The following is a 25,306-nucleotide window of genomic DNA, read 5'->3' on the forward strand; positions in this document are numbered from 1 at the left end:
CAACAGTGTAAGAAGGTTCCCCTTTCTCTGCATCCTCTCCAACACTTGTTGTTTACTGTCTTTTTAATTCTTAGGCCCCTGATTTACTTCAGAACAGTTGGAATTGTAATTCCTTTATCTTTTTGAGATGTGTCTTCTGCAACTTAGAATCCCTTTCTTGGGACGCCTGGGTGGCTCAGTTGGTTAAGCGGCTGCCTTCAGCTCAGGTCATGATCCCAGCATCCTGGGATCGAGTCCCACATCGGGCTGCCTTACTTGGCAGGGAACCTGCTTCTCCCTCTGCCTCTGCCTGCCACTCTGTCTGCCTGTGCTTGCTCTCGCTTCTCTCTCTATGACAAATATATAAATAAAATCTTAAAAAAAAAAAAAAAAAAGAATCCCTTTCTCAAGGACTGGGAGCCAGCCATCCCTTTGAACTGCAGTCACCAAGAAAAATAGGACCCCTGTCTCCTAGGCTCTGCGGGAGAATAGCAGCTTAAGCACCACTTATCAAGCACAGCCTAACTCTTATGGACTAAACCTCTCCCACGAACATCTATTGGTACTTCTCCTTTTGCACATACCAGCATTTTAAAATAAGCCTTGCACCTTGTGTTTTGGCAGAGTTCAACTTCAGGATATACTGCAGTCTCTGCCCAAGTGCACTAGTACTGAATAAAATCTGTCTTGCTGATTTTAACAGGTGTTCAGTACAAAATTTTTCTTTTCTTTTACTTCAAATTTTTGCTTCTGCTGAATTAATTCAGGTAATGGAAGACTCCACGGTCCCACATGGGCCATTTCTGTTCCATACATATGGATCCTGTTGCAAAACCCATTGCTTTCCTCTAACTTCCTTAAAAAAAATATTAAAAAATGCACAAAATTTCCATAGGTAATTAGTGTGAACAGTCACTTTCACTGAAAGTTCTGGGAGACAGAGGGATTTTACATGACAGAAAGGTAAATACCTTAAAGCAGAGTATCAGAGATCCTTTAAAAAAAATCCTTTACCTCTCTATGTTGTTTATGATTCTCTCTCCTTCCTCTCCTTCTGAACTTTGTTCCTTTCTTGTACTGAGGAATATGCCACTTCTTTTGTTCTCTTGTCTCACGCTGACCCTGCTGAGATTTTCACCTTCCACTCCAAACTGTTCAAGTATGTCCTAAAGTAAGACAGATACATCCCAGTGCCATTTACAAAGAGAGTTTTTTTCACCTTGCTATAATTCATATATATCTATTTGCATATCATTATTGAAGCTCTTATCATCATGCTTATAAAGGGTCATTATAATACCCTTGGATACCAATAAGCAAATAAATGTTCTCTGCTTTATCAGAGAAGCAAAACCATCAACAGACAGGGGAGAGATTTCACTAAACTAAGGACACTTACAAGTGGCAATTAAAAAGTACATTACTTCGCACAAAAAGCACTTAAATAGCCATTTACTTTGCTGCATAAATATATAAAAATAAAAATCACTTAGTTAGTTAACAGATTATGAGACTGTAAAATGAAATATATTAAAGATTTTAGCCCTGAACCATACCTTCAAAATTCACAAAATTCACTATTTCTCATTTTCCAATAAATATCAACCCTGAAACAATCCATTTTCTCAAAATTCTCCAAGAGTTACTTAGTTATTTTTTATTCTACTGCACTTAGTTTCCATTCTCTCTCCTTCCCTCCTTCCTTCCTTCCCCATCTTCTGGAGCCTGGCTTGGATTATTTTTTGCGGAAAATTAAAAAACTGCTGTGTCTACTTCACACCTAATAGTACCCTCAGTGAGAGCAATGCCTGGGTGACTCAGGTGGCTAAGCATCCAACTCTTAATCTTGGCTCAGTTCATGATCTCAGGGCCGTGGGGTAAAACACCGCACTGTGGCACTGCACAGGGATGGAGCCTGGCTAAGATTCTCTCTCCCTCTTCCTTTGCCCCACCCCCACTAAAATAAATCATACTCTCAGGGGGAAGGACACGTTGTTACAACTAAGCAAATCACTAGAAACTTAAATGATGATGATTCCAGAATAGCTAGATAATTACAGATCCGGGTCACTAGTCAATCTACCAAAAACATGCTGAATAATGAAACAGGTTAACACATATTAGCCGTCTAGTATGTCTAGTTCTTTCTTTTTTTTTTTTTTTTTAAGATTTTATTTATTTATTTGACAGAGATCACAAGTAGGCAGAGAGGCAGGCAGAGAGAGACGGAGAAGCAGGCTCCCCGCTGAGCAGAGAGCCCGATGTGGGACTCGATCCCAGGATCCCGGGATCATGACCCCAGCCGAAGGCAGAGGCTTTAACCCACTGAGCCACCCAGGCGCCCCTGTCTAGTTATTTCTAATACATATTCTCCTGTAATTCCACAACCTGGCTGTGGGTGAGTATAGTCATCTCAATTTTATAGTTCAGGAAATGAGGCTGAAGGAGGTTAAGCAACTGTCCCTTGTCCCCAAATTAAATAACCAAGAAGTGACAGAATGTGATTAAAAACTAAGTGATGTTTCAGATGCAAAAGCTTATGCTCTTAATACAACAAGATTTTTGTCACACACTATTGCTCTTCAATTTCATATACACGTTTGCAGTCTGGGGATTTTTATCTGTAATTAGGAATTAAGGCAGCTTCCTTGTTGATCCTGTGGCTCAGTCAGGTGAACAGATCTAATTAACAGATACCGCCAAAAAAGGTGTCACAAGTTTTAAGTAATTTTAAGTTCTAAGTAATTTTAATACTCCAGGAAATATTTAAATTATTTTAAAATAATAACCTTATTTATGTTTACATTGACTAGTTATACATATTTTCTAGACCATTACTTACTAAATCCTGGCAGTTTTTTATTTCTCCCAAAACATAAAGAAATACACAAAATATTTTTAAAAACTCTTCTTAGGGCCACCGGGGTGGCTCAGTCGGTTGAACACATGCCTTTGGCTCAGGTCGTGACCCCAGGGTCCTGGGATTGAGTCCTGCACTGAGCTCCTTGCTCAGGGGGGAGTCTGCTTCTTCCTTTGCCCTTCACCCTGCTCGTACTTGCTTGTTCTCTCTCAAATAAATAAAATCTTTTTTTTTTTTAAGATTTTATTTATTTATTTGTCAGAGAGAGAGAGAGAGAGCGAGAGCGAGCACAGGCAGACAGAGTGGCAGGTAGAGGCAGAGGGAGAAGCAGGCTCCCTGCGGAGCAAGGAGCCCGATGTGGGACTCGATCCCAGGACGCTGGGATCATGACCTGAGCCGAAGGCAGCTGCTCAACCAACTGAGCCACCCAGGCGTCCCCAAATAAATAAAATCTTAAAAAACAAAAATAAAAACAAAAAACCCAAGAAACAAACAAAAAAAAACCTAACAAAACACTTTTCTTAACAATTATTAAGAAAAATTTCACTTTTCATCACCCCTTCATTTTCTTAAATCTCATTCATACTATGCAATAACACTCCTACCCATACACAGACCCAGGATCACAAAAATAAGAGTCCCTAAAGACTTCATGTGTACAAAGTAGTGAAAGGAAAGTGCATTTCCCCCCCGTTCCTTTATAGAAGGAATTTCAGATATGGATTAATCTAGTCTTCTGACCTATCAAGTAACTGTCTTTAGTTGAGCAGTGCTGCTGACCTGAATTAAATAAATTTCAGGGACTTAACATGAAATTTTTAATATAAATTTGTTTTTGTGATTTGAGACAAACTAATGCCAAATATTCAATGAATTATTAATTAATGCAGTAATTGTATGAGGGACTAATACCAAATGACCAACACCAGTGGCTGTGGGAAGATCACACATCTAGAATCTGAGCTTTTGAGGTTTGCTGTTAGAGTGACAAAAAACATGTTAACGTTATGGTTTCCACTGTGGAAGGTCTCAAGGAAACGGTCACTTCTATACATGATAGGTGAACATGTAGTTTACTATAATTCTATAATTATTCATTGGGAAAATTGAATAATGTTATCAAACTTTAAAATGTTTACACTCTTCCATGACCAGTATTTTCTTTTTAAGGAGTTCATCCTACAGAAGTATATACTGTTGAAAAGATTCATGTGTAAGCATGTACATAAAGCCTACTTATGCAAAATTTATGTGTAAAGATGTTTACCAGAGATTTTGATACTAAAAAAAACCCTGTGAAACAACATAAATATTGAACACCAGATCAGTTTAATAATTGGTGACATATTGGCATGACAGCACACAGTAGGCAAGGCAGTATGTTATACTAGAGGATAGGCTTTCAAACCAGGCAAACTAAGGTTTAATCCCAACTCAGATACTTGCTGTGTGTCTTGACTGTCTCTTAGACTCAGATTTTTCATCTGTAGAGACTACAGTACCTACTACACATAGATATTATGAAAATTTAATGAAAGAATGGATGTTTTTAAACACACATTCTCTAAACACACATAACTCTAAAAGAGTTATTCTTTTCTGTCCATTACAAATTATGTTTTAAATATTATTTCAGAATAAGGGAAAATTCTTATAATACATGATTAAGATTGAAATTATCTACAGATGGTTGTAATGATAGTATAATTCAAATAGTTCTACAACCTATTGGTATGAATATATTAATGCCAGGCTTTTCTTTCTAATTAGCCCCTTGCTGGGTAACAGCAAGACCTCTGCTCTGTCTCCCCAGCCTTCCCCAGGCATGTCTTGGAAGCCCCAGGGTAAATCTCATGTGCATTCCATTCCCACAGCATCCAGGCTACTCCTCGTATCAATTTGTCCAGAGCAACTGGGTTGAAATTTTTTCAGCCTCCCAAACCAGTCCTATTGTTAAATGTGATCTGAAATTCTTTGCCCTTTTTGGCTCTGGTACCTGAACCAAAGGTGTAAGACTGAAATATTCTTTAACTGTCTCTGGAGAATTAATGCTACTTGACTTCTACTAACTTTCCTAGCAATTTTTCTCTCTTTTCTTTCACTTTTTGTCACTTGTAGCTCATAATCAAAATCTTATTCTATGATGCCTTATTTTTAAACTGTTCTTCTTTCATAAATATAATTTTGTCATTCTATAAGGAATTACTTGTTTACTAATAGTGACTTAATGTCTTAAATTACATTATAAATTCCTTAGGAGAAGAGGCCCAGTTTTCTTTTTCTTTAGCATCCCCTCTAGCACTTAGTATAATTCTACCACAGACGGGAAGTCTGAACTCAGGATATTCTTATTAATGCAGTCTCAAAGATGCAGAAAGGAATAAATCATACAATAGATAACTATGACTGGCAAGAAATTCTTTTATGCTAATAGGGTAGTCCTTTGTATGCTGATTTCTCTCCTTGCTCTGCACTATCACTATCCATCCCAGCCTAAAGTAGTGGCAATGCGGCAAACCTCTGGTCTGGGCTCCTTTGACCTGGCAAATTCTTTCCCTACATGGGCTGCTGAGGCTGTAGAACCAGAGACGTGCTTCCGCGGAGAGCAAAGCAGGTGGAAACACTGGGATGCATTCAGCATGCACTACCCTATATCCCTGGTCAATTTCATGTGCATCCCTGCATCTGTTTCTTTTTTTTTTTTTTTAAAGATTTTATTTATTTATTTGACAGACAGAGATCACAAGTAGGCAGAGAGGCAGGCAGAGAGAGAGAGAGAGAGGGAAGCAGGCTTCCCGCGGAGCAGGGAGCCCGATGCGGGGCTCGATCCCAGGACCCTGAGATCATGACCCGAGCCGAAGGCAGCAGCCCAAACCACTGAGCCACCCAGGCGCCCCCCTGCATCTGTTTCTTTTCTGGTTTCAGGTGAAAGTGAAAATAATCTCGACCAAGTCGTTATTCACATCAAGTCTTAAACCAGCACCAGCTTTTGTGGTCTGACCTAGCTCATCAGGTACAGTTGGAAACTGTATAATAATAATATAATATATATATAATAATATATATTATTCCCATCTAATCCTCCCCAAACAAGGGGTGATGTGTCAGCACACTTAGTGCTCACCAATGACTCCATAACCTCCTCTACATTTCCTAGCCTCCCCTGCAGAGAGGTTGGAGTCATGTGACTAGTTCTGGTCAATGGATCGAATAGAAATAACATACACCTTCGGGTTTCGGCATCCCTGTTTTTAACTCCACCCGTCTTCTGTTCTAATGATCTTGGATTATGGAGCCATTCGTCCCAACAGGGAGGACAACTGCCAGATCCCACTGGAATCTATGAAAGCAAAAAATACGTCATTGTGTTAAACCACTGAGATTTCACAATTTGTTATTGCAGCATAACCTCTTCTGTCCTAACATAGATGACATTCAGAGTATTTAATAACTAGCATAGAATGGACACTGACCTACCAGAATACATATGCTATGACCAATCAGACCAGACATTGGTTGTAAACAGCTGGTATGATTTTTATGAGTCCATACCAATTAATAGCGCAGAAAACAATACTAAAAACTCGTTCCATTTTTAATACTTGATGAAATTGAAGTTCAAAGAAGATCAAGTGACCTGCCTAAAATTAATGCCTTGTAAGTGATATTCAATCCAGCTGTTTGCTGCAAAGCCCACTCTCATTCTCAGCATTCCGCTTCCTGCTTGTGGAATGATGGCTAAGTTACCTCAGCAACACATCAAAAAAGTTAGGTTGCAACAGAACTGTCCAAACAGCTTAATTATTTTTCTTAAACTATGGAGGTATGGACCCAAAATATATGTTTATCATTGTATTTTCTTTAACTTGAAACTAGTCTTGCCTCTGTAAAGCATATCAGCATTATATCTTGCCTTTCCTTTTAAATTTTCCTTTTGTTCTTAGTCCTCATTAACCCTGAAACCGTATTATTTAGGTTGATACATCCAACTTTATGATAGAACATACACATTAAAAAGGCAAGAGGAAAATTAAGCCAGATGAAATGCTTGGCTTTTGGCATGTTCTTTTCCTCCTGCTGCTCATTCTTCATTTAAATGCCTGTCTCTTTTCTCCATGACATGATAATCATCTCCACAGCAACTAACTATTATATCACAAAGGATGGTGCCAGTGAATGAGAACTGATCAGCCAGAGCTGAGCAACACTGAGGCAACAGTGATTCTATTTTCTTACAAATATCTCTAATTATAATAAGCTAAGGAAGAAATATATCATTCCTGTCTTACACCCACCTCTCGAATACAAGCAGTGCTCTGACTGCAGAGATTCTCACCCACAGTTCGCTTTAAAAAGAGCATATTCCTCAGTAAAGATGGTATCACCTGTTAAGGCAAGGCAAATGTATGTCTAGACTGAAAAGTAGACCCAAATTAAATTAAAATCAACACAGATTACTGTGTGATTTACGAGTGGAAATCAAAGCAGCATTTTACAGATGGCTAATAACATTCAAACAAACAGCAAATCAAAACCTCTTGAAAAAGTGATAGGAAGGGTATAGACAGAGTTACTTGGCAAGGGGATAAGTATTATCCGAGCTTCTCTTTTTAACAAGGAAGTGTGTGGAATGGGAGTGGTGTGGTCCCAAGGTTGTACAGGTGCTAATCACAGCAATGACACCCTGCATTACATTGGAAAGGGATTTGAATACTCCACAACACCGTCTCATGGTGACACCTTCACTGGCGTACAGAATTCTCTAGGGAAGCTAGAACCATAATATAGCCTAGTGATGGAGTCCTAGAGAACAATGGATGATTACTAGATGCTGCCTTTTACCCACTGCTTTTGTATTGGTTTTGTAGAGTTTAAAGTCAAATCATATAATCTATTATAACCAGTCTCATAAGTGGCATGTGTTGTTTGAAGAATATTAGTCTTGCCTCTCCCACTAAGATGACAAGCATCTTGAGGGCAGGTAAGGAGTCATATATGATTATACTAGATTCTATGAACCTATGTCAAGATAACTATGATAAAGATGTACTGTCTCAATTAAAGATTGACAAGGTCCTCAGATCTATATTACACTAGGAAAATATTATTGAAGTCGACACTGTCTCTGGTCTTTCAGCCCTAAAGTTCAAATGAGTTGGGGAGTAGGGTGACCCACCATTCTGGGTTCTCTTGTCATTGGAGTCTTCCCACATTGTCAAACCCATTAGTCTCCTAATGACATTTTACCCTTAACCTGGATTCTACTGTCAACCATCCTAGAGATACACCCCCCCAGTACCTTAAATCTCTAGCCTGTGTTCTCTCATGATCACATCTGGTTTTTCTGGATCATCTCTACTGTCACTTTTTGTGTGGTCTCTGGCCTGATAATTGCTGGAGGAAGTCATGGAATTTTGTTGACATAGCTTTCTTTAAATTTACACTTTTCCTGGGGCGCCTGGGTGGCTCAGTGGATTAAGCCGCTGCCTTCAGCTCAGGTCATGATCTAGGGGTTCTGGGATCGAGTCCCACATCGGGCTCTCTGCTCAGCGGGGAGCCTGTGTCCCTCTATCTCCCTCTCTGCCTGCCTCTCCGTCTGCTTGTGATCTCTCTCTGTCAAATAAATAAATAAAATCTTAAAAAAAAAATTTACACTTTTCCTCTCAACCTGGCCTGCCCAGGAATCCTTTAGGTCACCTCTTGCTGATTTCTTAACACTGTCTACATATTCAAAAAATTTTAACTGGTATAGCGAGGCACTGACCTTGAACTGGTAGAGCAGGGTCTGAGAGAAGCGCCTAGCTGCACCCTGTATTTACCCTTTAATTGCTAACTGAGGGCCTGGGAGACACGCCAAGGTTGCCTGGGCAGATGTTTACTAACTTTTGTTACAAAAACGTCAATATTTTGAAAAAGTAGCACAATAATGTGGTTTAAATCAACTATCAATCCTGTTTTCAACTATAACTCTTCCAAAAACTCTTTTTAAAATTTTTTTTCTCTCAATTCAACATCAACTTTTTGTTTATTTAATTTTTTAAAAAAGATTTTATTTATTTATTTGACAGACAGAGATCACAAGTAGGCAGAGAGGCAGGCAGAGAGAGAGGGGGAAGCAGACTCCCCGCTGAGCAGAGAGCCCAATGTGGGGCTCGATCCCAGGACCCTGAGATCATGACTTGAGCTGAAGGTAGAGGCTTTAACCCACTGAGCCACCCAGGTGCTCCCAACATCAACTTTTTAAAGTATTCATTCAACAAATACTTATTGAGCATCAGCCATCATTCTAAGTAAATGAAAGAGACAAAAAAATCCCTGTCTTGTGGCCTTACATTCTAGTGGGAGGGGGTAGGTAACAGAAAACAAAAACACCAAGTAAATCCTATAGTATGTTTGAAGGTGATAAGAGCTATGGAAAAAAAGAAAAAGGAGAGGGTAGGGGAGTTTTGGACTTTAAGAAGCAGGTGAAGGGTTTGGATATGGTGTGAGAGTTGGGCCCTGTGAGAAGGTGACTTGAAGAGGATGAGGGATAAGCCATGTGATGAGGAAAAGCATTTAGGACAAAGGGACTAGGCCATGCAAAATCTTACTTCTAGGGACTCTTGGATGGCTCAGTCAGTTGAGCATCTGACAATTGATTCTGACTCTGGTCAGGGACTGAGCCCCTGGTTAGGCTCCACGATTGGCAGGGAGTTTGCTCAAGATTCTCTCCCGCTGCCCCTCCCTGCTTTGTGTGTGGACTAACTAAATAAGTCTTAAAAAAAAAAAAAAAAAAAAAAGCTTACTTTCTAGAAACTCCTCACTATCCGAAGATTATTTAACCTTCAACTTCTTGCTCTATAGAAACCAAAATTATTGGTAAATAATCTCTGGCTTTTCTTCCTTTCCACTTCTAGAACATCTTTACATTTTCTTCATCCCTTTACATCTTATATAAATAAGTGTTCCTCTTTCCAATGTCTCTGCTTTCCCCATCCTCCCCACCTCATTTATTCTTCTATTAGCTACAATCTCTTTTCATTGTCTCTCCAGATACGCAAAAGTCTTTTCCAAATTAAAGACACCGTTTCACTTAAATATTTCTTCTAATTATAGACTATTTCTTCCGTTTAAAGTCCCTTCAATTTCCTCACCACATATACTCCCTTTAGCCTTGATTTCTGCCTTCTGCCCCCTTCAAATACCTTAAAAGGATCTCTTGATTCCTAAAACCAAACTGTACCTTTACCCTGTTCACAGCTCTGTCAGTTGATGATTTTTTACAAGACTTATTTATTTATCTCAGAGAGCACCAGTGACCGCAGAGGGCAGGGCCCAAGGAGTGGGAGAGATAGAATCTCAAGCAGACTCCCCGCTGAGCACAGAGCTTGGGTCAGCTAGATCCCACAACCCTGAGATCAAGACCTGAGCAGAAACCAGGAGTCAGACACCCAACTGACTGAGCCACCTAGTCAACCCAGCTGTCAGTTGATAATTATTACTGTCCAGGGAAAACTGGTTTGCAGAGGAATATAATTACTTGTATTAAAATCAGTATTCAGTTTGTTAAAGTTGTACATTTTAAAACCTCAGATACATCCTGCAATTTATCTCTCCTTATCTGCCCACTTGGTTTCCTCTCTTGTGAAATGTTCCTTTTCCGGCTTACCGAAATCCTGCTTATTCTTCAAGGCTCAAACGCTCCTTATCTGAAATTGTCTCCTCCTCTCTGCTCCCCTACCATTTCGCTTATACAGGAAAATGGTTTTATGCATACTCTTACCCCCTTCAGAAATCTGTGAGCTCCCTGAGGATATATACTATGTAGTGTTTTTGTTTCCTCAAGACATTCCTAAGAAACAGAGAATTCCTTTTTTTCTTGACTTTGTTTTTTAGATATTTTGGGTCTTAAATGAGGCAAAGTGTTTTTATATAATTATTAACGAAACATTTGGTCTCTCTGCACTAGCCGAACAGGGGCTACAAGATTGATTCTTGGCAAAAATAATAATTGACACTAAGGACTGTCATGATAATATTGCAACTGCTCTCCTCACACAGAACTGCATGAGGCAAACTGTAACTTCTAGGGGCTGGTGGTGGCAACATTTTCCTCATTTAGGGCATTCTTCCTGAGGCTTAACCTTGAGCCTAATGTTCCAAAAACCCCAACCATTGTGTGAACTACTTCATGCCCTTTAATAAAATTCTTTTTCTACTCAGTCAACCAAAGGCAGGTTTTGTTGCTTACAACTGAGGACTCTGACTAAAAAGATATTTTCCTTAATTTCCCATGGACCAACTAAGTCATTATCATAATATTTAAAAAGACTTTAGTCATAGGGATAATACAATGAAAATATAACATTGTAAGTTAACTATCATAGGCCCCGAGATATTTGCCATAAGGCTTAGGGCCCACAAGCCTCACCTGTTTTCCTGAGGAAAGTTTCATAGGTCTCTGCACCCAGTTTCTGACAGGGCTACATGCACAGAACCTAGCTTTACCCCTATAAGATCCAATTAGCCTTAGGCACAGTGCCTAGGGCCCCCAATATTTTCAGGAAACCATGAAACGTTTTAATTTTAATTTCTTAAAATGGAATTTTAAAAATTCAAATTTTATTTAATAATGTATATAAATTATTATAAAAATGTAATAATGAATCCAGCCTGGAATAAACAACATGGTAATAAAATGTGTATGTGTGTGTCTGTGTGTGTACAGAGCAGAACAGTGAAATCAAAGATAGATCTATCTATCTACCTATCCATATAGTCAACTGAATATTACCAAGGTGTGGAGTCAATTCAATGAGATAGGGAATTTTTTTAAACAAATGGCATTGGAACAACTATAAAAATGTATGGGAAAAAAAAAACCCTCAAGTACTCACTTATTTTTTTTTTAAAGATTTTATTTATTTGAGAGAGAGAGAATGAGAGAGAGAGAGGGAGAGAACCTGAGAAGGGAGAAGGTCAGAGAGAGAAGCAGACTCCCCTCTGAGCACGGAGCCTGATTCGAGACTTGATCCCAGGACTCCAGGACCAAGACCCGAGGTGAGCCACACAGGTGCCCCTCAAGTACTCACTTCTGCAGTACATACATATACAAGAATTGGAATGATACAGAGATTAGCATGGCCTTTGTGCAAGGATGACGTGCAAATTTGTGAAGCAGCCCATATTTAAGAGTTGACCTTAAGTATTTTCACCACACAGAAAAATCTTAACTGTATGAGGTATTAGATATGTTAATTACCTTGATAGTGTTAATCTATTTACAATGTATATTTATATCAAATTCTTACATTAGGACACTCTAAAAAATGATCAAAAAATGAATAGATATATCACCCAAGAAGATACAGAAGGCAAATAAACATATTAAAAGTTGAGTGATATCACATGTCATTATATTATTGCAAATTAAAATAACCATGAGATACCACTACACACCTACTAGAATGGCCAAAATCCAAAATGCTAACACCACCAAATACTGGCAAGGATATGAAGCAATAGGAATTTTCAATCCATTGCTAATGGGTATGCAAAATGGTACAGATACTTTGGAAGACAATTTGGCAGTTTCTTACAAAACTTAATATTCTCTGACCACATGGCCTGGGAACTGCACTCTTTGGTATCTACCCAAATGAGCTGAAAAGTTATGGCTACACAAAAACATGTACACAGTTGTTTAAAGCAGTTTTATTCACAATTGCCAAAATCTGGAAACAACCAAGAAGTCCTACAGTAGGTTAATGGATAAATAAGCCATGGTAGGTCCAGACAATGGAACCATCAAGCCATGAAAAGATATGGAAGAACATTAAGTGCATATTATTAAGTGAAAGAAGCTAATGTGAAAAGACTACACACGATTCCAGGTATATGACATTCTGGAAAAGACAAAACTACAGGGCTATAGAAAGATCAATGAGTTGTCGGAGGATGGGTATATATGAGTAAGTAGAACACTGAGGAATTTAGGGCATTGAAAGAACTCTGTATGATATGATACTGCAATGGTGGAGACATATCATTATATTATATATTTGTCCAAACTCATTGTACAACACCAAGCATGAACCCTAATATAAACTATGGACTTTGGGTAATAATGATGTGTCAGTTGACTGTAGCAAATGTACCACTCTGGGGTAGGGTGTTGACAGTAGGAGAGGCTATACATACGTAGCGGCAGGAGGTAGATGAGAATTCTTTATACCATCTGCTTAATTTTGCTGTTAACCTAAAACATCTCTAAAAAAAAAAAATAAAATCTATTAAAAAACATAAGCCATACACTGAGAAAAAATTCTTAATACGTATGTTTGGTAAATAATAATAATACATGAAAGACACCTACAAATCAAAAATAAAAGGATAAAAAAATTTGAAATTAGCAAAAAGACATTTCACAAAAAGTAGCCAATAAGCACATGAAAAGATACTCAACATCACTAGTTATCAGGGGAATATGAATTAAAACCACACTGAAATTCCACTTCACACCCGCTAAAATGGCTAAAACAAAAAGACCAACAACATCAATTGTTGGTGAGCATGTTATACAAGTGGAACTCTCATACACTGTTGATGGAGTATAAAATGATATAATCTCTTTGGACAACTGTTTGGGAGCTTCTTATAAAATTCTATATCCACTTAATGACCCAGCAGTTCTAATCCTAGGTATTTATCCAAGAGAATGAAAAACTACATTTGCAAAAACTGGACCAAGAGTGCTAACAGCAGCTTTATTTTTAGTAGTCAAGAACTGGAAACAAATATAAATATCCATCAACAGGATTACAGATTTTTAAAAAAAGTTGTGCATGTATATAAAAGAATATTGTCATAAAGTACTCATACAACAATACAAATGAATCTCTAAACAATCCACAGTGTAAAAGAATCAAACACCAAAGAATACATACATAAATCCATTTATGTGACTTTAAGAGCATAATAATAGAAATCAGAACACAATTGCCTCTCTGAGAAGTGAGACTCACTGAAGACATGAAAGAACTTTCTAGGGGAGATGAAAGTGTCTTATGTCTCAGCTGGGGTGGTAGTTACATGAATATATACTTTTGTTAAAACTCATACAACTGTACACTTAATGTCTATGCATTTTTTTTTTAAATTTTTTTTAAAGATTTTATTTATTTATTTGACAGAGAGAGATCACAAGTAGGCAGAGAGGCAGGCAGAGAGAGAGAGGAGGAAGCAGGCTCCCTGCTGAGCAGAGAGCCGATGCGGGACCCGATCCCAGGACCCTGAGATCATGACCTGAGCGGAAGGCAGCGGCTTAACCCACTGAGCCACCCAGGCACCCCTTCCATTGAATGTAAATTTACCTCCATAAGAAAGAAATGTTATCATGTAATTTACCTTAAGCTGGGCAAGCAAGACATATCATTTACATGGTTTTTATTTTCTTCCCTGTAGCCTGGAAGTGTTCAGAACACAATGACTGCTCAATACTTGTTTGAGGGAAGTTAAACAAATTAACCAATTGCTTTGGCAGTTAAAGACATACAATAGGATATTCAGGTAGTTTCTTTTAGGCATTTGTTTAGTTTCCTACTGGTAACTCCTTAAAGAGAAAGGGACCTTTTTCTGTGTTTTTTTGAGACTGTCCATGATCGCCCTAGCTTTGAGCAAATTAGCTCTGGCAGTCGATGCACACGAATGTGTACCCATGTGCATGTCTCCATAGAATAATCAGTTGTCTTGGGCTGTCCTCCTGTGATAGGAACTGTCTAAAATTGGCTAGTTATTTTTTTAAAGGTGTCTTATCACATAAATATATTGTAAAAATAAAATGAAAAGGAAATCACATGGGTTTTGAGAAATATATCTTTGCTCAATAAATGATTTTCCATTTCCCCTCAAAAAGTAGAGGAATGACTGCAGGTTGTTCCATATTGTGTTTTTTTGTTGTTGTTGTTCAGTCTGTTCCCAAACTAAAGCATTTATTATGAGAAACGCTTTCCTCAATAATGATTTTAAAGTTTTAAAAAATGAAAAGATTACGTAACTAAAGGTAGATTATTCGTGTTAGGCTAGTTTTTCTTCCCTTAGATGTACACCCTTAAATGTGACTTGAAAGAATGCATTTTTTAAAAGTTTCAGTTAAAAAAAAGCAGATGGCAGAGAAAGATGTGTAACTGAATCTTAGCTATTAAAATTTGGTGTCTAAATTCCAGATGAGAATGAAGCAAACAGGAGTGTGTGCATTTTAACATTTACATACCAGAGCTGTATTTTCCAAAAATGTTTTGCTTTAGATTAAGCAGCAGTTACTCAGAAAATCCATGGTCTTTTTCAATATGAAAATAATTGCATTTCAAAAGCCAGAAGTTTCAACAACTTCCAGATTAAAAAATGACGTCTCAGTTAATTTGAAAAGATGACTGAAGAGCTTTTATTCTGTTATATAACTAGCATAAAAGGAAACTTCTGAACCACCACCAAGTTTTGATTCTCTACTTTCAAGCTGAGGTCACATTCCTCTCCCCTGTCTGTCTTGGTATGGCCTCTTCCAGTAAGTATACATCTGGTTTAAATTCCCACCATATGTGATAAATCAATGCATAACAGATAATAAATTTAGAAGACCATATTCCTATAGGCTTTGGCTTCTATTCTCTTAGCTTTTGCAAGTCTGATGATTTTTCCATCTTAGCTTATCTGTGTTAGAGTAATAAGAGAAGCCCAAAACACAGAATGTACTTTAGGACTAATAATTTATCTCCAAAGGCAATCAACAGGAAACTTGAAATGATTAATCCTGTATCTTTATGAGCTTTGAAAAACTGAGCCCAACATTTCATGACTTCTTATGCTATAGACCTTTTTATCCAATTATATTTAATAATTGGGGGTTATTATTAGTAAAATATAATGGTTATTCACTATTTGGATTATTTGCTATTTATTTTTAATTTTAGTACAAATGTTTTTTAAAGACCTAGCACCATTATTACTAGTTAAAGGAGGGTCATCAATTGTGAGAAGGGATTTTAGAATAGTGGTTAAGGATATGGATTTGCCCACCCTATGACTTCAGGTGACTTAGTTAAGTACCGAAATGCATTAAACCTCACCTCTGTTTTCTAATCCATAAAATGGTAGTAATTATGGTAACTTCTTCCTAAAGTTGGCGTAAAGATTAAATGAGATAATGCTTCTAAAACACTTAGCACAGTAACTGACACATACAGAGATTATGAGACTGTTGGCTATAATCCAATAGCCAACAATCTCATAATGTAGCACAATGTAGTTGTGTTTACTTACTTTACTCTGTATGTGTAAGGTACTGTGCGACAACTTTTACTTACTGTCCTACAACTTTTTTTTTACTTACAACTTACAACTGTTAGCACAGTTGTAAATTTACCTACAACTTTTTCATCGTTTTCAGGATAAAGCTAATATTGCCAAGACTGGAGTCCTTTGAGAGGTGCTGTTCCATAGTGTGTAATTAAAAATGGGCCTCAAGGAAGAATCATTCCTGTTGCCTTTCCTTTATTTACCTCATCACATCTGGTATGTGTCTGTGTCCCCTACTAGATGCCAGGTTCTTTAAGGAGAGGGTCTATTTCTTCTGTCTTTGAATTACTGAGTGTGGTCAGGAGTTATAGACTCTTGCGAAGGTAATGTATAAATGAATATGTATGCAAATATACTTAAAACATTAATATTACATTTTGAGTTATTTATGTGGTTTGAGTAATCATAAGGAGTAATTTCTTTTAACTCCCTTGGGTCTATAAAGTGATTTAGATATTATAGCTACAAATAAAAGGACAGTTAAAAATCATGTGTTGGGGGCCCCTGGGTGGCTCAGTGGGTTAAGCCTCTGCCTTCAGCTCAGGTCATGATCTCAGGGTCTTGGGATCAAGCCCCGCATCAGGCTCTCTTCTCAGCAGGGAGCCTTCTTCCCCCTCTCTCTGCCTACTTGTGATCTCTGTCAAATAAACAAAATCTTTATTTATTTTTTTTTTAAAGATTTTATTTATTTATTTGACAGAGAGAAATCACAAGTAGACGGAGAGGCAGGTAGAGAGAGAGGAAGGGAAGCAGGCTTCCTGCTGAGCAGAGAGTCTGATGCGGAACTCGATCCCAGGACCCTGAGATCATGACCTCAGCCGAAGGCAGCGGCTTAACCCACTGAGCCACCCAGGCGCCCTAAACAAAATCTTTAAAAAGAAATCACATGTTGTTCTCTGTTTACATTTCAAAAAGGAGATCTAGCTTAGACATTTTATATTTGAGATACTTATTAGACATCCAAGAAGAGGGGCTGAAAAGGGAATTGGATATAAGTTTAGAGACGTCCTTAAATTCCAGGAAACTTAGAAAAATCCGTAAGTTTGGAGAAAATTGAGAGTAGTTAACATATACTTACAGCCACAGTACTGAAGAGAATCACCCAGACAGAGGATATAAATTAAAAGGGGAAAAAAGGGGGCGCCTGGGTGGCTCAGTGGGTTAAGCCGCTGTCTTCGGCTTGGGTCATGATCTCAGGGTCCTGGGATCGAGTCCCACATCGGGCTCTCTGCTCAGCAGGGAGCCTGCTTCCCTCTCTCTCTCTGTCTGCCTCTCCATCTACTTGTGATCTCTCTCTGTCAAATAAATAAATAAAATCTTTAAAAAAAATAAATAAATAAAAATAAAAATAAAAGGGGAAAAAAGTACTAAGACTAAACCTGGGACATTCCAAAACTTAGAGCTTGAAGTCTAGATGTGAAGCCACAACAGAGACTGACCTGGAGAGGGTCAGAGGATCCAAGAAATTAGAACCAAGAAAAAGCCAATTATCACATGCTCAGCTCTCACTGACATTGGCTCTTGCTTGCATCTGTGTTGGGAGATTTTGACAAATTTGGTATGCTATTTGTTTTTTTTTTTTTTAAACCAGAACATTTATTGTGTGACTAGTAGTTAAAATCCTTCAGATGAACTGGACTCTGCAACAGCAGCCCTCTTGGGCTTAGGTGTTGTTCCTTCATGGAACCCATGCCTGAATCTGCGGTCTACAATTTTTAGGTGCCTCCTCATTCGACCAGTCTCAGCCTTGGCACTCCAGTTACACTTTCTCTTGCGGTTGGCAGGATAGCCACCTTTGCCACAGGTGGACCTCTGAAGGTGGTAGGCCTTCGAACCCCAGCAGCGGCACAACGTGTGCGTCTTACGGCGATGCTTTCCAAACGATGACATCCCATTTGTCTTCTTGTTTCCACAGCAGACATTCTCGGTATGCTATTTGGATCCATCTCTAGTTTTCCTAACGAACCCTCTGTTTCTCACAACCCTCATTTGATACTCTGCTCTGCATGCGTCTTCAGACTAGGCCCCTCCGAATCTTTAGGATCTAGAGTCAAGGTCAGGGGTATCCTTTTGCCAGTCTCAGCTAACACCGGCCATATTGGACTTTACCCTTATTCTTCATCTTGTCATCCTCTCCTGGAGGAGAAGGAAAGATAGCTACTCTTGATGACCTGGCTTCAGACCCTCTGATTCAGCTTTCAGGTAGGTGTATTTTACCCCCTTAAACTTATCCTATGCCCCACTTTTTGGAGTTCCTTCCTGCCTGTGTATTTGCTCTGGGCATCTGGACACTTTGGACAAACAACCTATTTTTTTCAGCCAGTTCCTGAGTTTATCTCTGCACAACCCCACCCCCATTCTACCCCAAATGCAATGACTAGTGTTGTTGCTTTGACCCCTTGGGTCATCTGATCCAATCTGGAGAGAGATCAAGTCTCTTGAACCTGGCCTAACATACTGCCCAAGCTTTTCACCATATGGTGATCTCAAAAAGTCTAGAAACTTAGAATTCCCTGGAGTAGATGCATATAAGATGGAAAATTCAAATATGTGATTCTCAACCTACAATTTGTACTTGTTTCCAGTAATCACAAGCTAAATCAGCAGGAATTTCTGGAGGGAGTACTAGAAGTTTAATTAGCAAACAACATCTGATATTTCTCCTAGAGACTGTGGGATATAAATTAGTAGGAGAAGAATAGAATTCCAAGATAATTATATAGGTCCTAGAACTCTTTTAAAGGGTTGCTATTTGAGGGTTGTGTAATCATTGCTTGGACCCTGCTTAGCCTAAATTCTTACTAAGTAGGGTCAGGAATGTTTAGGGGAATGGAAATTGAAGTTTAGTAATAAGACATTAATTTCCTGATTTTCAAGGTCACTACACAATTGGAGCTCTAGAACCAAAGAATTTCCAAATTCTAGTTTTTCTGTTTGCTTTGGCTGATATTGCCTGATCTAGAACAGCTTTTTTTTCACCTCCACCCTTCCTCTAATAATAGGTGGATATGTGCAGAAATTTCACTCATTTTTATTAGAGATTTACTTTTTTTTTTTTTTTAGATTTTATTTGACAGAGAGAGAGAGAGACAGTGAGAGAGGGAACACAAGCAGGCGGAATGGAAGAGGGAGAGGCAGGCTTCCCACTGAGCAGGGAGCTAGACGCTGGGCTTGATTCCAGGACCCTGGGACCATGACCCGAGCCAAAGGCAGACGCTTGACGACTAAGCCACCCAGGTGCTCCTAGATGTTTACTTTTTACATGTAATTGTATCTTTACTTTTATGATAAAGTTTAATGTTTTATTTAAACATTATTTATTTATTTATTTATTTAAAGCTTAATGTTTTATTCCAGTGTGAAACATGCAGATGATACAGAAATTAAAAAATAATCCAGAAACTGAAAGTCCTCAAAAGTTCTCTTTTCCTTAAATATAATTCCTCTTAATATTTTGGTGTATATTCATTTGAATATGTTTGTATTACAAAAATAGGATAGGATATTTGGTACACATTACATACATTGCTGAGAGACTTGACTTTTCACTTGATAATATATTTTTGATATCTTTCTATATCAGTACTTGTAGCTTTTTTTCCTCCAAGATTTTATTTAAATTCTGGTTATTTATCATATATGGTAAAATTTGTTTCAGGTATAGAATTTAGTGATTCATCATTTACATGTAACACCCAGTGCTCATCACAAGTGCCCTCCTTGATACCCATCACCCATTTAGCTCATTTCCCACCCACCTTCCTCCATCAACCCTCAGTTGGTTCTCTATTTTTTTTTTAAGATTTTATTTATTTACTTGACAGAGAGATCACAAGTAAGCGGAGAGGCAGGCAGAGAAAGAGAGGAGGAAGCAGGCTCCCCGCTGAGCAGAGAGCCGATGTGGGGCTCGATCCCAGGACCCCGGGATCATGACCTGAGCCTAAGGCAGAGGCTTTAACCCACTGAGCCACCCAGGCGCCCCATTGTTCTCTATTATTAAGAGTCTCTCTTTTTTAATAATATTAAGATTTTATTTTTATTTATTTATTTGACAGAGAGAGAGATCACAATTATGCAGAGAGGCAGGCAGAGATAGAGGGAAGCAGGGTCCCCCCTGAGCAGAGAGCCCAATGCGGGCCTCCATCCCAGGACCCTGAGATCATGACCTGGGCCGAAGGCAGAGGCTTAACCCATTGAGCCACCCAGGCACCCCTATTGTTAAGAGTCTCTTATACTTTGCCTCTCTCCCCTTTCTTTTCCCTTCTTCTATGTTCATCTGTTTTGTTTCTTAAAATCCACGTAAGAGGGAAATCATGGTATTTGTCTTTCTCTGACTTATTTCACTTAGCATAATACACTCTAGCTTCATCTATGTCATTGCAAATGGCAAGATTTCATTCTTATTGATGGCTGAGTAATATTCTGTTGTATATGGGTGCGTGTGTGTGTGTGTGTGTGTGTGTGTGTATGTATACCACATCTTCTTTGTCCATTCATCAGTCAGTGGACATTTGGGCTCTCTCCATAGTTTGGCTGTTGTTGGTAATGCTGCTATAAACATCGGGGTGCATGCGTCCTTTTGAATCTGTATTTTTGTGTCCTTTGGGTTAATACCCAGTAGTGCAATTACTGGATCATAGGGTAGTTCTATTTTTTTAAAAAATATTTTATTTACTTATTTGACAGATAGAGATCACAAGTAGGCAGAAAGGCAGGCAGAGAGAGGAGGAAGCAGGCTCCCCGCTGAAGCAGAGAGCCCAATGTGGGACTCGATCCTAGGACCCTGGGATCATGACCCGAGCCGAAAGCAGAGGCTTTAACCCACTGAGCCACCCAGACACCCCCTATTTTTAACTTTTTGAGGAACCTCCATGCTGTTTTCCAGAGTGGCCGCACCAATATGCATTCCCACCAACAATGTAAGAGGCTTCCCCTTCCCTGAAATCTTGCCAACATCTGTTGTTTCCAGTGTTGTTAATTTTAGCCATTCTGACAGGTGTGAGGTGGTATCTCATCATGGTTTTGATTTTTATTTCCCTGATGAGTGATGTTAAGCAGTAGCTTTATCTCATTCTTTTTAACAGTTATAAGATACGGTGTTGAATACTAAATTTTATTTAACCAATAAATAAATAAAAATTATTTAACCAAAAATAAAATTATAGTCAGGTTTTTACAAATGTAAGCAATGTAAAAATTAACATCCATGTATATATTTCTTTGAACACTCGTGTGAGTACTTCTGTAAGATACATTCCTGGAACTGGATCTCTTAGGCTGAAAGAGACACCCCCTCAAAATTTTGAGAACTACCAAATTGCCCTCTTAGGGGGTTGTGTCATTTTCATGTGCATCATTAATATATGTAATATATGTGTTCATAAACACAGACCAACAACTTGTATTATAATTGTGTGAACGTAGTAGGTAGAAAATTATGCCTATTCAAAGTTTCGCTTTCTAAGTATTGTTGTAATTATTAAACACTCTTTGTAAAATACTCAAAACAAGTATATTTAGTGACTGCTTTTTAAAAACTGTAGTTATTCTCATTACCTGAAGACATTCCAGATGTATTTTAGGAGCAAAGCCTATGCATACCCATAGATTATAATGTTTCAAGTATTGGGGCCCACTTAAAATGAATAATGACTGGCACTGAAAGATGAATACTAACATTGTGCCGTCATGCTACTTTCATTCTCTTGGGTGGGTTAGGGGGACATATTTCCATACAACAAATCTAGGCAAGTGAATGGGGGAGAAAATGCTAAATCTGGCTTGAGAAGTAATCAACTTTCAAGTTCCACTTGGAATATTGGGACTAATATATAGCATGTTAAACTTTTACTCTTGGTATGAAATATTAGTATGTTTTGACAAGACTCTTCAAAATCAACGTTCAAACTGAAGATCCACCAATAACAAACTTTTTTGTTGGTCATTATTCTTTTGGTAGGGTGGGGGGCAGCTGCAACGATACCACATGACATTCCTAACATGGATTCTCCTGATCCAGGATTATTCCTGGAGTATTCTGTACCACAGACAGCAGTCAGTGGACATTTGGGCTCTCTCCAAATGTCCTCCTCATTGTCTCTCCAAATGTCTCTCCTCATTGTTTCTCTGTTCTTTTCCACTAAAGAGCTCTGTATTTTCTGTATTTGTTGATAAAGATGGCTCTTTTCCCGTACCATAAATGGCATGGTGTCTACAGGTTATGTTTGGCATGTTCTTGTAATGCCGTTTGTATTCACTATGTGTCAAGCCCCATGTTCAAGGCTGGGGTAAGGATATGGCCAAGCCTAATTGAAGAGCAAGTCAGGAAATGAATAGGTTGGCAAATAGCTAAGAACTGGATCATGTGGAAGAAGGGACAGCTGTGTTGAAGTCAGGCCCACAGTCGTCTTTTTAAATTTTAGGAAAGGGTCAAACCAGGACAGCTAATGTAATAAAGTCCAAGAGTGAAGTCGGAGACTAAGGATGTGTAAATGTCAAGAAGTCAATGAATTGAAAATACACGAAGAGCATCAGTACTGCCTTAAGACAAGAACTAATTAGATCATAGCTGTGAGTGTTGGAGAGGGATATAACAGTGTGTTAGGTCACCCTATATCCTTAACAGGATACTATGACAAGAAGGTTCTTTTGCAGTCATCTTTATCCCATACTTCATATGTGACAGATTTCATAATCCTTAAGGGACAATAGTTAATTCTGATCTCATAAGGATGGTCTGTGAAATGTTTATTTTAAAAATGATATAAATTTTGTACAGACTAAAATCCTTAAAAAATGTCTCTTCCTGGGTGTAACACACAAAACCTCATTATTCTAGGTTGACCAGAATGGTTTTTGGATTTACCTGAATTATAACCTACTTTAGTGTCTTATTTGATGTATATTTTAATGGCTTGCTTCTGCAGAGTGTAAAATGCAAATGACCCAGCAGATGGATGGATACTGCAGGGGTTTCCAGATCTTAATGTAGTCTAAAATAAAACAAAATTTTCTTTGTATGGGTGGGAGTTGGCAGTTCTTTTAGATTCTTTACTAAAAACATTTCCCAGAAATGTATTAGATAAGAGATGTCTTTACCCTCCGCTCTCTCACCCCACAAAAACCATTCTAGCACCATGCTTGTTTTAAGTGGAAAAAATTAAAATGTCCAAAAAGGCAGTTTGAGCAGTTGTCATTTGACTTGAGTATTTTGCACTCTTCAGCTGTACTTCCCCATAAGGATCGTCCAGCTTTCTTCTCCCGAGAAATTTCCATTTTAGTTCTGAGTTTTGATCTTAATTATCTATTCCTTGTTAGCTTCCAGGATGATTCTTGGTGTTCCTATATCAACGCCAAGACACAACTCTCTTCCCTTCCAGTAAACATTTTGAAAGGAAAATACTTTCAAAGTTTACTTGAATGGAATAAACATTTTTCATGTTAGAAAGCTTAAGCCAGTAATTTTTAAATCATACTTTAACTTATAGTTGAAGTTGGATATCACAGTAATATTTCCCATTTATATGTCCCATTATTAACTACAAAGAAACAGTTGGCTATTTGTGTTGCATCAGAATGAAAACTTTTATTCTTTCTTTTGACTTTTCAAACATATGCTAGTTCATTATTTTAATAAAATGCACTACCAGATGTTAGGCAGAATGTGGCCACATCTGGGACACATAAAATACCATTCCAAGTCTCCAAAGGAGGGAAGTAGCAGTATTGTATAGTTCTCCCCAAAAGTCTAACTTGCCCATCTCATTTAATCTATTTAACTTCTTCAAGTTGAATCGTTAAGAGTAGCACCAATTATTTGGGTTGTCTTGGGAATATAAAGAGGAATGAACTAAAACACCAAGGGAAATGTCACAAGAAGACATGCACTATGCTGAAATACAAATAAAACTTCACTAAAGCCTGTGGCTACAGCTATATTTTTTCAGCTGAAGAGGTTGTAAATCTTGAGTTGCTGGCTTCCTGAAGTCACCTTGAATTATAGGTCTCTTTAGGCCTTTCTACAATGTCCCTACTTAAGTTGACCCCTTCAAAGAAAGCACAACACATCTAAAGGATGACAAATAAAGAATTTTTTTTAGGAGATATATTTTGACAACAGTAAATATATAGATGGTGATTAAATCGCAAGCTATTCCTGTTTTCTAACCCAACTTCTAATTTTGTTTTGTTTTCATAAAGCAAACTTTTCCTAAAGGTTTTTATTTATTTATCTGACAGACAGAGATCACAAGTAGGCAGAGAGGCAGACAGAGAGAGAGAGAGGGGGAAGCAGGCTCCCTGCTGAGCAGAGAGCCTGATGTGGGGCTTGATCCGAGGACCCTGGGATCCTGACCTGAGCCGAAGGCAGAGGCTTTAACCCACTGAGCCACCCAGGTGCCCCTGTAAAGCAAATTTTCTAAGAAAACAAAACCAAGACCTGCTGGTTTTCTGTCAATGGATCAAGTTTATACACTTATATTTAACATCATCCCTAGCTTCTTAAAAATAGACCACACTGAGGACTGGAATAATACTAGTGTTGAGAGGAAGCTCTGGAGATGTTTCTCTTATATGCTGCTTACCCAATAGAAAGAAAGAAAATGCTCAAGTTGAGTATGCAGCATTGAGCGGGAAGGCACCTGTGGTACGAAGGTAAGGTATCCCTCGGCTTGAATTCAGATGACCTAGGTTTGAGTCTCAGCTCTGCCACTTATGAGCTCAATGTCTGCAAAAGCTAGTTAACCACAGAAGTCACATTTTCCTTGTCTTTAAAGTAGGAATTATACCTTGGAGGGCTGAACTGAGGATTCCGTGAAATAATTAATATAAATGTGCTATAGAAACTGTGAGACATACAGTTTCATAGTTTATCGGTAACAAGCTATTGGTGGCCTTAAATCTTCATTTTAGAAAAGCAGGTTAACAATTAGATATTTGGAGCACAACTGAAAAGAAATCCATGTGGTATATATAGACTAGGCCGGCATATATTCCCATTTCAAACACACTGCCTAAATAGAGAAAGATTCTGCAAGGACTAACAGCAATCTTAATAGAAATTTCTGCTTGTCAGTGATAAAACTGAGGCAAACCCAGCTCATATGCACTGCTCTATTTCATTACACACTGAGATCA

The 25,306-nt window shown here is 38.3% G+C and overlaps 1 protein-coding gene, 1 long non-coding RNA gene and 1 other non-coding gene across 3 annotated transcripts; 1 reads left to right on the forward strand and 2 right to left on the reverse strand.

The window, feature by feature from the left end:
* Positions 1-1,090: 1,090 nt before the first annotated feature.
* On the reverse strand, positions 1,091-6,906 carry LOC116576320. The gene is made up of 3 exons (XR_004280108.1): positions 6,847-6,906; positions 6,067-6,179; positions 1,091-1,145 (listed from the first exon to the last, which is right to left on the reverse strand). It is a non-coding gene; the product is annotated as an uncharacterized LOC116576320 (long non-coding RNA).
* A 4,996-nt stretch (positions 6,907-11,902) lies between these two features.
* LOC116576875 lies at positions 11,903-12,010 on the forward strand. Its single transcript, XR_004280334.1, has one exon. It is a non-coding gene; the product is annotated as a U6 spliceosomal RNA (small nuclear RNA).
* Positions 12,011-17,534: 5,524 nt separating this feature from the next.
* LOC116576267 (60S ribosomal protein L37-like) lies at positions 17,535-18,749 on the reverse strand. Its single transcript, XM_032318325.1, has one exon. It carries the CDS (start codon positions 18,059-18,061, stop codon positions 17,786-17,788), a length of 276 nt encoding a protein of 91 aa, XP_032174216.1. The 5' UTR covers positions 18,062-18,749; the 3' UTR covers positions 17,535-17,785.
* Positions 18,750-25,306: the final 6,557 nt, after the last annotated feature.

This window comes from Mustela erminea, chromosome 17 (genome assembly GCF_009829155.1).
Source record: "Mustela erminea isolate mMusErm1 chromosome 17, mMusErm1.Pri, whole genome shotgun sequence".
NCBI classification, from domain to species: Eukaryota; Metazoa; Chordata; class Mammalia; order Carnivora; family Mustelidae; genus Mustela; species Mustela erminea.

Excerpts from the sequence above, each read along its gene's own strand:
- LOC116576267 (XM_032318325.1), bottom strand. The coding sequence starts at position 18,061 with ATGTCATCGTTTGGAAAGCATCGCCGTAAGACGCACACGTTGTGCCGC.